At 40.5% G+C, this 19,262-nt stretch overlaps 1 protein-coding gene across 4 annotated transcripts in view; it reads right to left on the reverse strand.

Moving 5' to 3' along the window:
- DIP2C (disco interacting protein 2 homolog C) overlaps nucleotides 1-19,262 on the reverse strand; it is a 359,569-nt gene that overhangs the window by 45,109 nt on the left and 295,198 nt on the right. For all 4 annotated transcript variants that reach the window (XM_067699777.1, XM_067699766.1, XM_067699759.1 and 1 more), the window contains 5 exons: nucleotides 16,306-16,429; nucleotides 15,642-15,763; nucleotides 14,668-14,779; nucleotides 14,470-14,579; nucleotides 2,474-2,604 (listed from right to left, as the gene is read on the reverse strand). In XM_067699777.1, the coding sequence (XP_067555878.1) occupies nucleotides 2,474-2,604; nucleotides 14,470-14,579; nucleotides 14,668-14,779; nucleotides 15,642-15,763; nucleotides 16,306-16,429 (599 nt within the window). The remainder of the gene's footprint in view (nucleotides 1-2,473; nucleotides 2,605-14,469; nucleotides 14,580-14,667; nucleotides 14,780-15,641; nucleotides 15,764-16,305; nucleotides 16,430-19,262) is intronic.

Raw genomic sequence — 19,262 nt, forward strand, 5'->3', positions numbered from 1 at the left:
TGGGGGTGGGGTGTGCATGGGAAATCTTTGTACCTTCCACTCAATTTTGCTGTGAACCTAACAATACTCTGAAAAATAAAATCTAGATAAAAAAACAAAAATAAAAAATGTCTGAACAGGAGAGAGAGAGAGAAAAAAAGACATTTTGGTAACTAATATAAATTTGTACATTTATAATTCAATGATTTCAGATTATTAACTTGATAAAACATACAAAGAATTGATAACTCTCACAATTTGGGCACCCTGAGCAAGGCAGCCACACAACTCACGACAACACATGTCACCCTGTGGTGTCACGTGGGTGAGCCTACTGAACTGGGAGGGTAGGGTCTGTACCACGCACTTCAGTTACTCCAAGGAAAGTTGTTTTCCTTTTTAAAACTTTTACTTAGGTATAATTTGCATATCATAAATCTATCCATTTGCAGTACAGAATTAAAAGAACCTTGACAGTTGTGCAGAGTGTATAATTATCACCACAATGCACTTCCATCACCCTAGAACACTTCCATCACCCTAAAGGCATGCCTTGTATTCATTTGTAGTCAATCCTGTTTTCAGCTCTAGCCCCAGTTAATCATTATTCTACTCTCTGTCTCTATAGATTTGCCCTTTCTGAACATTTCCAACAAATGGTATCACATGATACAATCATATAATAAGTGGTCTTTTGAGTCTGGCTTCTTTCAGACTTGGCATATGTTTTTGAAGTTTATCCAGTCTGGGGAGAATTTTCATCTTAACAATAATGAATTTTCTAATCCATGAATACCAACTGTCTGACGTGCTTTTTAAAACAGGTCCAATTTTTTAAGCAAGTCCATTGTGATCTGTTTCTATAATGGATTTCAGAACGAAGAAGTTTACAGCTGTTATGTATTTATTTTTAGTGCTGCAGGGATCATAGCTGATTTTGTGACTTCTGAATGAATTTGCAGGTAAGACATTAAGCAAAGGGTCACTGCCACCCTCTCTGTACAATTCCTCTAGAGAGTCCCATTGCTGCTGGTGACATGCAGCAGGACTCACTCCAACCAGCACCTTCTCTGTGGATTTCACGGGGCTTGGCTGGGTGAGCCTGCAGAACCAGAAGGCACTTTTGCCAAGTAACAAGAGACAGTTGCCTATAAAGCTGTAGTTCAGAATAGGTTTCCTTCTCAGCTGGCCAGATATGTCTAAAGTCACTTTGGCCCTACTGTTGGAATGGTATATTCTGAACTATTTTCCAAGAAAAAATTACCCACAATGCTATTGCATTCTGAACTGAGGCAAAAATCATTAAAATATTTCAACTGTTCAATTATATTTGCTTTCTCAAAAAGTTTAATTGTGGTGATTAGAATGATAGTGTTTTTAAAAAATATGTAATTGGATTTAGTCCAATTTAACCCAATTGAATATTATAAATGCATTAAAATAATTGTTTTAGGAGAATGTTTAAAGATGAGAAAATGTCTACTATTATGAAAAAAGGCAATTATAAGCAATTTCACTGTAGCATCTCAGTTTTATAAATATATTAATGTACATTTACAAAATTGTACGTGTACTTAAAGGTTTATGGGTGAAACCGTATGTTTTTTGGTGTTTGCTTTAAAATGCCCATATGGAAAAGGGACAGAAATAATCAGAAGGCTGGATGAAACCAAACCGGCAAAGTAAGATCCACGTGAAGCTGGTTGTTGGGCCCTGGTGTTTGTTACAGTGTTCTTTATACACTTAAACATATACACTTGTATATGTTTGAAAATGTCAATAATAAAAAATAGTACTACATTAGAAAATAAACTCTGTAAGACTATATGCCAAAATGCTACTAGTGAGAATTTACTGTTATCTCTGGGTAGTATACTTATGGATGGCTTAATTTTCTTCTTTATATTATTTTGTATTTTCTAAAGTTTCTACAATGAATATCTATGTACAATTAGAGAAAAATGACAATAAACATTCATCCTCTCCATTAATACTTGTTGGCAGCTACCAGGAGCTGGGCCTGGGGGCTGCCAGCTGTGGAGTGGGGGCCACGCAGGGGAGTGGGGGTAGGGGAGCCTGTGGAGCTTCCTTCCGGCCTCCCGCAGCTGAAGTCAGGGAGAAGCCTGAGGAGGAAAGAGCCTGGATGCCCCCGGTGAACACAATTCCAGGCCTGGGACACCTGAGAAGATTTAGAGGCATGAGAAGCAAGCCCACGGCCTGGGAGTTGCCTGGAAAACAGATTCCCAACAGACAGCTTCTGAGAATGGCCCCAGATTCTGTCTCTGTTGGTTTCAGCAAACTTTACGGAGACTAATTTTTCAGATGCTGGAGAGAGTGGCTACCAGGGCAGGTGTCCCTGTGGCACCCGGAGCTGGGCTGAGGAGGAGCCGCACCCTGCAGGCGGCCCCCTCCCGTTAGCAGTTCTCACAAGTGGTCTGAAAACACGTGTGTGATTTACTTACTTATATCGTAAAGGTGCAAAGACGAAACTCACCTACAGAGGCACCACAGGACAAACCCAAGTCCACAGTAAGGGTCCAGGCAGATGGCCACTTCTCTAGAGGGGTAGAGCTCACACTGCAGCTTAATAGAACGGCAGAAGGCACTGGTGGCTGCGTGAGACATCTGCAAGACAGCAAGGTCGCGTTAAGTGCACGGAGCCTGAGCCCATCCTAAGGACTCCTGTAACAGAACAAGGCCGCATGAAATGCAGGGGACCTGACATCCAATGCCTAAGGGTGGTTTTATAACAGAGAACAACTGTACCCAAGCTTTGGTTTTGTTAGGAGAGAGCAGCCTGCTGATGTTCTCATTAGTCTTCCCATTTTCAAGAGTAAACCACAAGCAAAACTTCCTGGTCCCCCAGGACTTAGTAACCCTGGCCCATGAAGTCAGGATGTCTTGCATCTGAATGGCGGGTTTGACTGCGATCCCCACTGCAGCCCTGTACAGTAGGTGGGGACTTGTGACTCCTCACTTCCCCTCTCCAGGCAGGGACGACACCTGACTTGTGATTCATCTCCAGGCCCAACACCACACCTGTCGTGCAACAGGGGGACCAGCAGAGCACACTGGACGCACGACTCCTGTCTCAATGATCAGGAAATGTGGCTCAGAAAAGCCACACACATTTGTGCAGTAAGACATGCTCGTCATTTGACGGCAGCCCAAATCCAATCTCAGTGCAGCTAAAGTAAAGAGCTTCTCCAAAGTCAGCAACCAGTCCCACGACAGTCAGTATGGAATGTGAATTCTTTTAAAGTACTGGAAATTATATCTAGTGACATCAATTTTCTCACAGAAGCTTTCTAGCCAAAGAAATCTAAGAGGAAAAGGAAAGTAAAAGCAGCCCAGAAAACTTTACCAAGTTCGTGGTCTTAAACATGTCTCAAGTTACCGTGGAGTGCACGTCACCCAGAGTTGAACTGTAAAAGGGACCAGTGCAGAGCATCGTAATGTTCAGGGAAGTCCAGTCAAATGCCTGGGAAAAGCATTCATTAGCCACTCCAGGGAAAAGAGGAGAGAAACCAGGAGAGGGGGTTTCCATCCTACCACAGAGGATCCCTGTCAGAAGTTCTGCACAGAAGAAGATTTCATTGTGGATGTGTTACTGAATTCATACAAAGCAATGTAGAATCACTCTAGAATCTAACACACAAGCAGTTCTTCACAGTTTGTTTTTAAAACCACAACATTTGTTTAAAGAGGAAATGAAGCTGTATTTATGAAACATGCCTTCAACCCCCTGCCTGCTGCGTCAGGAGTTAGTAAGACCACAGCTACCAAAATCATCCACATTCTCAGATTAGCAACTAAAACAGACCTTCACAGAAACCCCGCTCTGTGCAGGTGTCGTATACAGCTTGAGAACCGAGCTCTCAGCTCAGCTCGGCAGATGCTAATTTGTTAACAGAGGACTTGTGCTTGGGATATAAAAAAGAACACACAGCCTCTGCCCTCAGGAGCTGGCCACGTAGTGGGAAGTTCAGAAACTTGGTAACTGCAGGGGCTGCAAGCACTTTGACAAAGTGTGCATAGAGCTTGGAGAAAGCAGATGATGATTCTCACACCCCTCTGTGGGCTCAGAGGGTGAGTTAACAGAGTTCAACACAGCGACCAGGAAGCTAACAGGTTAAGAAAACATAACTAGGAATGGGGACTGTCTATCCCTAAGCTCATTCCAATCTTGGACCCTGCCAACATCACAAACCCAGAGCCCATGCTCGAATGCTTTACCAGAACCTTTTAGTAAGAAAAACTCCTGCAAACTTGTACTTGAATAAAGAATTAGTTTTCTCAAAGCCCCAACATCAAACTCTAATGCTCTACTCTAAAAGGGACATCGAGAGCAGATACTTCAACGTGGAGGAACTGGGGATAAGGCCAAGGGTATTTATTTTAAGGCTGTATCTTATGACATCTTCAGCAAGTTTACCTTCCAGTGAAGTTTTGCTTTGGCTCACGTTAGAATAAGTGTCCATTCCTGGGGCACACATCAGCTCACGCATCAACTGCAGTGAGCAGGAGAGTGCTCCAGAAGCAAACTGGTGTCAGCGCTAAAACACCCTGCAGGGAAGCCCACCTAAAGCACATGCAGGTGCTGGGCAGGCGCTCCACAGGACGGCTGTGGAGTGGGGCGAATGCAGACCTAGGATCTATCTATTAGGAACCTTCAGAGTTCAAATCACACTTCTAAACAGGGAGCATGAACAACTTAAATTGAACACCTGAACTTGTACATTTTATACTAAATCGGACATTCTGTAATGCCCTTTATAGGGAAAACACTTTACTGGAAAGGCTTTTCTCTGTCAACTTTTGGTGTGTATTGGACGCTCAATGATATTTTTGTTCAAAACCTGAATCAAAATTTATTTCTGAGAAAAATGGTGACCTGAGCAACCACAGAGGTGGGAGTTTCCATTTGGAGCAGACTGGTAAGGCAGATAATTTCAACTCTATTTATGCCTCTCAGTATTTGAAGCATGTGGGTTTTTCACTAAACAACATCACAATACACTTCATTTCAGGTACTCATCAAACAAATTAAACAGTCAAAGGTTTAAGAAAAACATGAATTTGAGAGAAAGTCTAGTTATTCATCTCTCTGGGATTTCCAGAGTCTATACTTACATTAAGAGGAATCATTAGGAAGTAAGAACATAGATCACTTTGGCTCTGTTTCAAGTAGTAAAATCTTTATAGAATCAAGATTTAATATTACAGCTCCCACTTCTGTAGATCATGAAAATGGTACGATCAAAAGTGTGTGCTTCTCTTGTGGCTGTGACAGTAGGAGGCCAACCCAATTTTCATACTTAGTAAATAATTCATCTTGGTCTGAAAATATATCTTTATTTTTAAAAGCTTTTCAAAAATTATTTTATTTTATAATGTACTTTATTGGTGTACCACCTCAAATTCTATAAAAAGCAGAGGAGAGGGTTCAGGGACGATGGCAGAACAGGAATCCCTGTCCTACTTGGACAGTATCCGCACAGGCAGAATCTGATGTAACTACAGTGGAGCTCTGGAGTCAGTTGATGGCTTGCAACTTCCTGGGGGGCAGGGGAAAGCTTGGACAGTGAACCGCAATTAATTTTGGAGAAATTAAGACATTCCCAGGTTTAAAAAAAAGTTAAGGGAGTTCATTACATTTAGACCTGCTGTAAAGGAAATGCTCAAGGGAATCCTGCAGGTTGCAATAGAAAAACATTGTAACTCGATGTCATTTGAAGAAGTAAAGGTCTCAGTAAAGGTAAACACAAGACAATTATAAAAGCCAGTATAATTGAACAATTGCTTAAAAACTCTACTTTTTGTTTTCTACATGATTTAAGAGACTAACATACTAAAACAAAACGGTTATTGGCCTAAAAACTAGTGTTACTGTAACTTTGGATTTCAATTCCACACTTTTCCTACATAAATTAAGAGACCAATGCATTTAAACGTTTATTACTGGGACTTCCCTGGTGGCACAGTGGTTAAGAATCTGCCTGCCAATATAGGGGACACGGGTTCGAGCCCTGGTCCGGGAAGGTCCCATATGTCGCGGAGCAACTAAGCCCATGCGCCACAACTACTTAGCCTGCACTCTAGAGCCCAGGAGCCACAACTATTGAAGCCCGTGTGCTTAGAGCCCATGCTCCACAACAAAAGAAGCCACCATAGTAAGAAGCCCGTGCACCACAACGAAGAATAGCCCCCGCTTGCTGCAATTAGAAAAAGCCCATGCACAGCAACAAAGACCCAATGCAGCCAAAAATAAATAAATGTATTAAAAAATGTTTATTATTATATGTTTTGGGTCATACAATGTATAAAGATATAATTTTGGACATCAACAACTGAAAAAATGGTGGGACAGAGCTGCACAGAAGCAGTTTTGTATATTACTGAAATTAGGCTGGCATACAAACTAGAGCATAATAACTTTAAGATATCAAATGGAATCCCATGGTAACCACAAAGAAAATAGCTATAGAATATATACAAAAGGAAATGAGATAGGAATTTTAAAGTATCACTACAAAAAATCAACTGAGCACAAAATAAGACAGTAAAGCAGGAAATGAGTAACAAAAAAGCTATCAGACATACGGAGAATAAGAGAGATGAGAAACGTTCCTTCTTATCAGTAATTACTTCAAATACAAATGGATTAACTCTCCAATCAATGACAGAAATAGGCAGAATGGATGAAAGAAATGATCCAACTACTGCTGTCCACAGGAGATTCATTTTAGATCAAAAGACACAAATAGTTTGAACATGAAAAGATGGATAAAGATATTCCACACGAACAGTCACCAAAAGAGAGCAGAGGTGGCTATATTAATATCAGACACATAAAATTTAAATCAAAATGGATACAAGAAACAAAGAAGGGCATTATATATTAATAAAAGGTTCATTACGGCAAGAGATATAACAATTATAAACATCTACAAACCTAAAAGCAAACCATCAAGATATATGAAACAAAAACAGACAGCTCTACAACAATAAGAGGAGACTTTGATATTACCTTTTCAATAATGGGCAAAACAACCAGACAGAAGACAACTACGGAAAGAGAGGACTTAACACAATAAACCAAAGAGCTCTAAGAAACATACAGAGGAATATACAACCACAACAGAATACACACTCTTCTCAAGAGCACTTGGGTCATGTTCCAGGGCAGACCATATTTTAGGCCACAAATTAAGTCTCAATAGATTTAAAAAGATAGATAACATACAAAGTATCTTCTCCAAGCACAACAGAATGAATAGAAGAAAAACTGGAAAACCTACAAATCTGTGGAATTTAAACAGTGCCCTCTTAACCAACAGATCAAAGAAGAAACTACAAGGAAAATCAGAGAATATTTAGACACAAATGAAAATGAAGACAATATAACCAAACCTAAGCGGATACTGCCGAAGCAGTGTTAAGGCAGAAATTTATAGCTATAAATTGTTATATTAAAAAACAAGAAAGGTCTCACGCCAACAACCTAACTTGACAACTTAAGGAATGAGAAGACAAAGGACAGACTAAACCCAAAGGTAGCAGAAGGAAATATTAAAGATTAGAGCAGAGATAAATAAGTAGAGAATAGAAAAATAGCAGAGATAAACAATGAAACCAGAAGTTGATTCTTTGAAAAGACCAACAAAATTGACAAACCTCTGGCTAGATGGCCTAAGAAAAAAGAGGGAAGTATCAGATTACTAAAATCAGAAATGGAAGTGGGGACATTTACTACTGATTCTACGGAAATTAAAAAAAAAATTATAAGAGAGTACTATGAACAACTATACAACAACAAACTGCACAACCGACAAGAAATGGAAAAATTCTATTTCATGGAATTTGAAACCCAAGCTATCAAGAAGGAACATGAACTCTATGAAGACTAAATCACAAAAAATAGAAAATCTGAATAAACCTGTAACTGGCAAGAAAGACAAATCAGTTAAAAAAAAAATCAAGAAGATGTTAAAAAAAAAAAAATCCCAACCAAAAAAGGCCCTGGAACTGATGGCTTCACTGCTGAATTCTATCAAACGTTTAAAGACGAAATAATACCAATCTTTCTCAAACTTCTCCAAAAACTGAAGAGGAGGGAACACTTTCTAATTCATTCTTGGAGGTCACCAAAACCCTGATACCAAAGCCAGACAAGGATACTGTAAGAACAAAAAACTACAGACCAATATCTCTTTTGAACACTGGTGCAAAAATACTCAACAAAATACTAGCAAACCAAATTCAGTAGCATATTGAAAGGCTTATGCATCATGACCAAGTTGGATTTATTCCTGGAATGCAAGGATGGCTCTACATATGAAAATCAAGCAATATAAAACATCACATTAAGAGAACGAAGAGAAAAACCCCAGATGATCATCTTGGTCGATGCAGAAAAAGCATCTGACAAAATTCAACATCCTTTCATGATACAAACAATCAACAGACTAGAAATAGAAGAAAAGTTCTCAACACAGTAAAAGCAATATACAAAAACCCACAGTGGGGAAGTAGCCACATAGCACAGGGTGATCAGCTCGGTGCTTTGTGACCGCCTGGAGGGGTGGGATAGGGAGGGTGGGAGGGAGGGAGACGCAAGAGGGAAGAGATACGGGAACATATGTATATGTATAATTGATTCACTTTGTTATAAAGCAGAAACTAACACACCATTGTAAAGTAATTATACCCCAATAAAGATGTTAAAAAAAAAAAAACCCACAGTGAACATCATACACAACTGTGATAGACTAAAAGCTTTTTCTCTAAGATCAGGAACAAGACAAGGATGCCTACTTTCACTACTTCTATTCAACACAGTGCTGGAAGTTCTAGCCAGAGCAATTAGGCATGAAAAAGATATAAAAGGCATCCAAATTGGAAAGGAAGAAGTAAAATTATCTCTGTTCACAGATGATGTGATTGTATATGTAGAAAACCCTAACAATTCCACAAAAAACTGTTAATAAATCATAAATGAATTCAGCAAAGTAGCAGGATAAAAAGTCAACATGCAAAAAGTAAGTTGCATTTCTATACACTAAAAGAAAAATCTGAAAAGGAAATTAAAGCAATTCCATTTACAATAGCATCAAAAAGAATAAAAAACTTAGGAATTAACTAAGGATGTAAGAAACTTGTACAATGAAAACTATAAAACACTGCTGAAAGAAATTAAAGAAGAAATAAATGGAAACACATCCCTTATTCACAGATGTCAATACTACCCAAGACTATACTGATTCAATGCAATCTATATCAAAATCTCAATGATACTTTTTGCAGAAATAGAAAAGCCTATTGTAACATTCATACGAAATCTCAAAGAAACCTGAGCAGCCAAAACAGTCTTGGAAAAAGAACAACAAAGTCAGAGGACTCACACTTCCTGATTTAAAAACTTAGTACAAAGCTACAGTAATCAAAACAGTGTAGTACTGGCATAAAGACAGACATAGAGAAAAACAGAACAGAATATAGAGCCTAGAAATAAACCCTCACATATATGGTCAAATGATTTTTTAAAAAAAATTTTCACTAATTTATTTATTTTTACTTAGACTTCACATGCAATTGATTTGATTGATTGACTCATTGAGGTATAATTGACATACATTATATTAGTTTCAGGTATACAATATAACATACATATGTGTATGTATTGCAAAATGACTACCACAATAAGTCTAGTGAAGACAGCTACTAAGATTTACTCTTTTAGCAACTTCCAAATACGCAGTACGGTATATCATTATCTATAGTTTCCATGCTGTACATTACATACGCAGGCCTTATTTATAATTGGAAGTCTGTACCTTTTCATTCCCTTCACCCATTTTGCCCATCACCAATCTGTTCTCTGTATCTATGAGCTTGGTTTTCTTTTTTTTAAGATTCCACATATAAGTAAAATCATACAGTATTTGTCTTTCTCTGCCTTATTTCACTTAGCATAATGTCCTTCAGGTTCATTCACGTTGTCTGAAATGGCAGGATTTCCTTCTACTTTATGGCTGAATTATATTCCATTGTGTGTGTATGGGGGAGGGTGTGGGTAGGTGGGTGGGCATATCACATTTTACTTATCCATCCATCTGCCAATGGACACTGATGTTGTTTCCATATCTTGGCTATTGTAAACAATGCTGCTATGAACACGGGGGTGCAGATATCTTTTCGAGTTAGTATTTTTATTTTCTTCAGATCAATACCAAGAAGTGGAATTGCTGGATAATATGGTAGTTTTATTTTTAATTTTTTAAGGAACCCCCATACTGTTTTCCATAGTGGCTGCACCACTTTACATTCCCACCAGCAGTGCACAAGGATTCCCTTTTCTCCACCCTCTCACGGACACATGTTATCTCTTGTCTTTTTGATGATGGTCATCCTGACAGGTGTGAAGTGATAGCTTACTGTGGTTTTGATTTGCATTTCTCTGGTGATTAGTGATGTTGAGCATATTTTCATGTATCTGCTGTCCATCTGTATGTCCCTTTCAGAAAAATGTCTATTCAGATCCTCTGCCCATTTTTAAGAAACAATTGTTTGTTTTTCTGCTATTAAGTTGTATGAGTTCTTCACATATTTTGGATATTAACCCATTATCAGATATATGATTTGTAAATATCTTCTCCCATTCAGTAGGTTGCCTTTTCATTTGTTAACGGTTTCCTTTGCTGTGCAGAAGCTTTTCGGTTTGATGTAATCCCACTTGCTTAACTTTTGTTGCCTTTGCTTTTGATGTCAAACTCAAAAAATTGACAAGACCAATGTCTAGGAGTTTACCCCTATGTTTTCTTCTAGGACTTCTTTGGTTTCAGGTCTTACATTCAAGTCTTTAGTTCACTTTGAGTTCATTTTTATGTGTGGTGTAGAAAATTGGTCCAGTTTCATTCTTTTGCATGTGGCTGTCCAGTGTTCCAAGCACCATTTATTTAAAGACTGTCCTTGCCCCACCATATATTCTTGGCTCCTCTGTCATAAATTAGTTGACATATATGCATGGGTTAATTTTGGGGCTATTCTGTTTCATTGATCTATGTGTCTGCTTTTGTGCCAGTATAATAATACTGCTTGCATTACTGTAGCTTTGTAATGTCAGGGAGCATGATGTCTCCAGCTTTCATCTTTTTCAAGATGGCTTTGGCTATTGGGGGTCTTTTGTGGTTCCATACGTATTTTAGAATTGTTTGTTCTATTTCTGTGAAAAATGCCATTAGAATTTTGATAAGGATTGCAATGAATCTGTAGGTTGCTTTGTGTAGTATGGCTATTTTAACAATATTAATTATTCTAACCAAGAGTATGGAATATCCATTTATTTCTGTCTTCTTCAATTTATGTCATCAATATTTTATAGTTTTCAGTGTACAGGTCTTTCACCTCCTTGGTTAAATTTATTCCTAGGTATTTTATTCTTTTGATGCAGTTGTAAATAAGACTGTTTCCTTAATTTCTCTTTCTGATATTTCATTATTAGTATATAGAAACACAGCAGATTTCTCTGTATTAATTTTGTTATCCTGCACTTTACTGAATCATTTATTCTAACAGTTTTTGGTGGAGTTTTTAGTGTTTTCTATACATAGCATCATGTCATTTGCAAATAGTGACAATTTTACTTCTTCCTTTCCAGTTTGGATGCCTTTTATTTCTTTTTCTTGCCTAATTTCTCTGGTTAGGACTTCCAGTACTATATTAAATAAGAGTGGTACAAGTGAGCATCCTTACCTTGTTCCTGATCTTAGAGAAAAGCTTCAGCTTTTCACTGTTGAGTATGATGTTAACTGTGGGTGATCAAATGATTTTTGATATGGGTGCCAAGACCATTCAACGGGGAAAGGAGAGTCTTTTCAACAAATGGTGCTTGGAAAACTGGATATCCACATGCAAAAGAATTATGTTGGACTCTTACCTAATACCATAAACAAAATTAACACAAAATGGAGCAAAGATCTAAATATAAGATCTAAAAAATAAAACTTTTAGATGAAAATATGGGACAAAAGTTCACAACATTGGATTTGGAAATGTTTTCTTGGATATGACACTGAAGGCAAAGGCAAAAAAAATTAGACTTCACAGAAATCTTAAAATTTTGTACATCAAAAGACACTATCCATAGAGTAAAAAGGCAACCCAAAGAAAGGAAGAAAATATTTGCAAATCATATATTTGATAAGGGATTAATATTCATAATATACAGAGAACATCTAGAACTCAACAAGAAAACAATCAATTCAAAAACAGCAAAGGACTTGAATAAACATTTCTTCAAAGAATATATACAAATGGCCAATAATTCCATGAAAAGATGCTCAACATCATTAATCTTTAGGGAAATGCAAATCAAAATTACAATGTGATATCACCTCACATCCATTAGGAAGGCTACTATTAAAAACAAACAAACAAACCAACAGGGAGTTCCCTGGTGGCCTAATGGTTAGGATTCCAGGCTTTCACTGCAGTGGCCTGGGTTCAATCCCTGGTCAGGGAACCAAGAGCCCACAAGCCGTGCGGCGCGGCTCTTCCCCCACCAAAAAAAGAGGACATTCAAAAGAAAAAAAAAAAAAACCAATGGAAAACAAAATACAAGTGCTGGTAAGGATGTGGAGATATTGGAAACTGTGCACTGTTGGTGAGAAGGTAAAATGGAACAGCTACTGTGGAAAACAGTACAGCAATTCCCCAGAAAATTAAAAATATAATTACCATATGACCCAACAATTCAACTTCTGGATATACACTTAAAATTGCTGAAGGCAATGTCTCGAAGAGATATTAATACACCCATGTTCACTGCAGCATTAGTCACAATAGCTAAAATGTGAAAGCAACTCAAGTGTCCATTGATAAACGAATGGATAAGCAAAATGTGGTAAATACATACAATGAAATATTAACTAGCCTTAAAAAGGAATTCTGATATATACTTCAACATGGATGAACCCTGAAGACACTATGCTAAGTGAAAATAAGCCAAACACAAGAAGACATATACTGTATGATTCCACATAAACATGGTACCTAGAATAGTCAAAATCATAAAGACAGAAAGTAGAGTGGGTGTTGCTGCAGGCAGGGGTGGTTTCAGTTTTGTGAGATGAAATGACTTACAAAGATGAGTGGTGGTGAGAGCAGCACAGAATTCTGAACGTGTTTAACACCACTGAGTTTTACACTTGAACTGGGTAAATGGTAAATTTGTGGTATATGTATTTTACCACAATTAAAAATTGGAAAAAAAAGTAAATGGAGTAAGAGAACTAAATGAAAATTATGCAAACCCAGCAGTCAGGTGGATAATAGGTGAAGGGCTTCCTGAGGCCAGAGAACTTAACCGTGTCTTTTTTTTTTTTTTTTAACATCTTTATTGGAGTATAATTGCTTTACAATGGTGTATTACTGTCTGCTTTATAACAAAGTGCATCAGCTATACATACACATATATCCCCATATCTCCTCCCTTTTGCATCTCCCTTCCACCCTCCCTATCCCCTCTAGGTGGTCACAAAGCACCGAGCTTATCTCCCGGTGCTATGCAGCTGCTTCTCACTAGCCATCTATTTTACACTGGTAGTGTATATATGTCCATGCCACTCGTCCCAGCTTACCCTTCCCCCTCCCCGTGTCCTCAAGTCCATTCTTTACATCTGTGTCTTTATTCCTGTCCTGCCCCTAGGTTCTTCAGAGCCTTTTTTTTTTAGATTCCATATATATGTGTTAGCGTATGGTATTTGTTTTTTTCTTTCTGACTTACTTCACTCTGTATGACAGACTCTAAGTCCACCCACCTCACTACAAATAACTCAATTTCATTTCTTTTCATGGCTGAGTAATATTCCATTGTATATGTGAACCACATCTTATTTATCCATTCATCTGTCGATGGACATTTAGGTTGCTTCCATGTCCTGGCTATTGCAAACAGAGCTTCAATGAACATTGTGGTACATGACCCTTTTTGAATTACGGTTTTCTCAGGCTTAACGGTATCTCGACAAGGACATTGCCTGAGCTGTGAGGGTCCTAATTCTGGTGACACACATAGTAGTTCCATCATTCTTTGATAAGAAAAAGCATCATTTCAGAGGCAATGAGCAGCGTGCTGGCAAGTTATAATGAGACCCATGTTAAACAAGTGAGAAACTCCAGTGCACAGAGTTTTATAATAGAATACTGGGATTTGAGAACCAGCAAGAAAAACATAGGCAGTTTTTAAATTAGAGGTTAGGGAAGCTCTGTTTACATAAAAAAATAGCTGGAACATCTGGAAATAATCAGTCAGCCTAGTTAACTATTGAAATGGTCATGCATTTTAGAGCTTGAACAAAATGCACATATATCGCTCTCTCTCTCCGTGTTTTGCTGCTAGGCCCCACTACAGCCCTATACCCATAAGAATGAAAACTGACCATTGCTTTGTGGCTTGCTAACTACTATTACGCAGAGTGTGTTTCTCACCTTCACTCCAGCTAGCATCCCAGTCGTGGACACACTAAAATCAAGATAGGCTAGTGTGTCTGGGTTGGAAGGTTTGTAGATCTGGGCAGGCCGCTTCTTTGGCAAATCATCTAGAGAGCAAAACAAAGTTGTTAGCATCTCTGACTTAATGGAAAAGCAGATAAGCAAACAAACATATCAGCGAGTTGGAGGACGAACCTGTGTCCAGTATCGGGGGCCAGGCCCTGACGTCTACAGCTGCAGCTGCCTCCCTGGACCGTAACAATTTACAGATCAGTTGTGTTGTCATCAAACAGGCGGAGCGGCTCACCTGAGGGTCAGAGAACAAGGAATGGAGAGGAGGAGGGTAAAGGACGGGGATGGACGCATGCTCACGTGCCAGCTGTGCACCATGTGGAGGCCATGAAGCTCGCGGCACAGGCTGGGCACCAGGAGCACAGCTGCCTCACAAGGGGCTGTGCTGGCCAATGGAGTCCCACATGACCAGGAATCTGACCACGGAGCACACAAGCAGACCTTGTGGGGACTGAGGTCCCTGGCAGTATCCCCAGTGTGATGGTCACACTCAGAAAGCAGCATCCAAACTACCTGCTCTCACTGTTAGCTCCGGCCCCCAGAAATGCACACATTTACACACACAGTACCATCTACCAGAGTGACAACCTTGAGGGTCCTCCAACACAACTACAAAGAAGTATTCATTTGTATGTCCCTCATGGTTCCTCCTCCAAGGGAAAAACATATCCTAATCCTTTTAAACTTCCCCAGGCAAAAAAAAATTAAATCAAATCTATACTTTCAAAAAGGAACAGGATGCTTCTCAATCTTGAAGAAAGAACCTTTAAAAATGTATGACTTTCCCACTTGTTTTGGTCTGCTCCTTGGGCTTGGTAGGGAAGCTCCCAGTGTCCAGAGGGATGCCCTCTCTGGGCATCAATTCCCACGCATTGTGGCAAAGCTGCTCTCTAGCCCCTAATTCTACGCACAAGCTGCTATCTTCCTTCCAGAACGAGATGGCCAACTCCTAGAGGGAAGAGGCTGAGTCCCACTCCACCGCTGGGACCGCCGACTCCCATGCAATCCCATGCCTGCACCCAGCCCTTCCCCGGGAGCCCAGGCTCTGTGATCTGCAAGCCCAACACTCAGGCGCAGACACCCGCAGGCAGCGTTACCTCCACGATCATCTTCACGGTTGGCAGCGTGGTTGCGATGTTCTGTGGGTGTGGAGGACGGACGGTTATTGGCACACAGCCTGCATACAGGCAACCATAAAATGCTGCGATAAGGTCTATTCCTACATGGGGAGAAAAGCAAAAGTTCTCACTTGAAACAAAACAAGCTGTTTAATTGCCATCATCCCTGTCAGCAGAATCACCAGCTGGAAACAGTCAGATGGGTACAGCAGTAACTGAGACCTTGAACAGACCTGTCCTCCTCCCTGTGGGTCTGTTAAACTTCAGGGGTAACTCCCACCTGGCCTGTTCTTTTAGGCACAGGAAGCCAAAGCAGCCCAGAAGCTTGATTGCTCTCATTTCTCTAAGGAATTACTCAACTTTCTGATTATCAATTCAGTAGTCAAGGATTTAACTACTATTGATTAAATGAACTACCTCAGATAGCTAATAAAACAAATTTAGATACAAAAGTCGTTGTGAACTACCGCTTTATCTGCGTCCCTACTATTAGTGGTATAGCACGTAGCACAGTCCGCACAAGTGAGCGAGGCAGGAGAGACAGTGCCCATTTTTGGTGGTAACACACAGGTCATCGAGCACCAACATGTGCAGTGAAGGGTCTCTCGGGCAACGGCTGGTCTTGCATGGCCCTGCTTCTTACCTGGTGGGTAGACCAGAGCGACGTGGTCCCCATCCTGCAGGTGCCCTCTCTCCATCAGCATCACGGCTATCTTCTCAGCCCGCTTGTGCAGCTGGACACACGTCAGCGAGTTCGCTATTGTGCCCTGAGTAGCACAGGAACAAGCAGGTAAGATTTTTTTTTAATATGACAGCTTTGAGGTGCAGTTCATATACCATACAACTCACTTATTTAAAATGTGCAGTTAAATGGATGTATCTGCAGAGTTGGGCAACCACCACCACAGTCAGCTTCAGAATGTTTCTGTCACCTCCTCAGAAGACCCCCCCCCTCCACTGTTAGCATTCACTCTCCTTTCCTCCCCACTGGCTAAGAAGTACAACACCGAAGAGGCATCTAGATACGTTTGTATTAAAAAGAAATATTTAAAAAACAATGACTTGACTTGAAAAAACAGCTAAAATCACAAAAAAAATCAATCTAGTAATTCTGGGACTTAAGTGTAATTGTCATGGGCAATAAGAGTTAGTCGTAAATCTGCAGGACTCACACTATGAAAAGTAAGACTAATTGAAACTGCTTTTAAGAAAGACCACATCGCAAGTCAGGGAGGTCAGAAAACAAACAAACCCCCAGAAAAGCAACAGTCAAAAAAAAAAAAGTCAAAAACCCCCCAAAAAACACAAAAGAAAAAAAGGGAATTGTCAAATTCATTTAATGTAGATTTTTAAATATGCAGGAGCAAATGTAAAACACACTTGGATTGAAAAGTACCTTAAAAAAGCTTTGTAGGCGAAAATCAGTAGCAAAGTAGGTACTAAGAGATATCAAAATACATGATGTTTACTCTTTAAAGAAAAGCATGAACTGCAAATTATAAACATACAACTATCCAAAAAAAGTTTCTCTTGAGAATGCACTTTTCATTTGCACATATTCCCAGGTGAGAAGAGATCACTGTCTACAGCTATTTAAAAACTGCTTCTTTATTATCAATTCCTACTTTAAAGGGATGAACAGGGTGAAGGACCTTTCCTTAAGCAACAGGCAAACTGGCCAGGAGTGTCAGGTGAGGAAGACCCTGCAGCTGAAGAAACGATGGTGGACAATTGGGCCAGATGCTTTTATTTAGGTGGGGAGCTTCCAAGGAGGGTAAATGAGCTGGTGGGTGACACGGAAAAGACTGTCGCCTGAGCAGAAAGAAGTCAACAGGAAGGTGGTGTGAGCAGTTGGCTGTGTGGGAGGAGAAACGTGGACAGGAGAGACCAGAACCTTTGGGGCCGTTAAAGGACACTGGTGACCTGGTGACTTGAGGTGTGGGAAGAAACATTAGAATTCCCACTCAACTGGAACACGTGCACAAGGTGGGCGGGAACCGATGGGAGTGAAAACCACTTAAAAGGCATCAGGAGGTATATACCAGCAGCCGGTGTTTGCCTAAAACACTCACGAGATCACTGACGGCCGTACCTACCCTGAGAAGCAGCAGGCTCTCTCCATAACCGGGGCCCAGGGCCACAGAAGCCCGGCAAAGGGAGGCTGCCCAGGCAGCTGCCAGCCAGGTTCTGGCCCCTTCCTGCTGAGCTGGCACTGGCCTCTCCCACAGTGGACAGGATTAGCTTACATTTCTCTGATTTGAACTTTCTCATCGTATATATTTTCCTTAATTACCTTCCTTCTAAGAAAGGTTAAAAAATAATAGAAAAAGATATATGAAATGGAAGAGCCAGAGAGCAGAATGTGGCAAAGCTAGGTAAACACAGAAAGATCCACGAGACTGGCATCTAGAAACCCAGCCCAAACCTGAGAACTTGGTGCCTTCTCCACTGGACTGTTCCTCTGAGCAGTTACTCCTGGGGAACACACCTGTCGCATGAACCAAAACACACACTCAAAAGGACCCAAAAGTCCTGTGAGCTCTTCTAAGTGAAGATGGGGCACCAGCCCCCAGCACAGCTAAGGTGAGGCCCATGCCAGGCCTCCTGACACGTGCACACCAGCTGTCTTGGAGGGAAGCCAGCACTGTGCTCCTGGTTGTTGCTGGGGACCAGCTGTGCTGCTGGTGGGGTGGCAGTGTGCCACAGGGGAGTCCCACCACCACCCTGCTGTCCGCTGGTCGTTAGCCAGTCTTAAGCAGCAAGCATTCTCTGACTGAGTTGTTCAACTTCTGGGACTGATCTTCTCCCCATTATCCAGAGAGCAGACACTGATCCCCTATCATAACCAGCTTTTCTGTCACACAACAAAGCCTATGAGATTTGAGAGGCACCAGTGACTCACAACCAGCAGCCATATGTTTTGACTCTGTTTATGAAACTTCCACCTACAGGTACTTTAAAATGGTGACATTTAATTGGCATTCTGTCCTTTAGGAATCTCTGCGAATGTTTCACAATACCCTTTGCCACCCTACGGGCTTCACCCCAGACGGGAGGAGGGCCCCTCTGGGCAGTCGGTTGCCAACGAGCCCAGCCCAGCCTCTCTCCTCCACCCCAGCCTGCAGGCTCCACTGTGGCTCCCGGCAGGCTCCACGTTGAGGGAGCCAAATGGGATACAGGCCTCATCCAGCCCCGGACTGTGCATCACCACTGGTTATGGGGAGTCTCAATACAGCCTTTCACCTCGGGAGAAACACCACTGATTTTCAATCACACATTTCATTTTCCAAAGTGCTTGCTGTCATAAAAACATGAAATGCTGTTTATCCTCAGGTCAATGGTTACCTGGCATCCTCATCAACATTCATGGGAAAAGTTGGGTTTTCAGTACAGAAACCCACTGCCTAAGAAGAATGTTCTAGGAAAAAGCACCTCACAGGAAATTAAGGCTAACTTTTCCTAAAAGAAGCCTCGGCCGGTATCATGACAGAATGGCAATGCAGGGTAACCCACCACCCAATCCCTATTCTAAAGACCACAGATTTCAGTATCAATGACTGCAAATGTAGCACCATTTTAAAGTTTTACATTAAATTAAAT

Source organism: Pseudorca crassidens, chromosome 1, assembly GCF_039906515.1.
Source record: "Pseudorca crassidens isolate mPseCra1 chromosome 1, mPseCra1.hap1, whole genome shotgun sequence".
Taxonomy (NCBI): domain Eukaryota; kingdom Metazoa; phylum Chordata; class Mammalia; order Artiodactyla; family Delphinidae; genus Pseudorca; species Pseudorca crassidens.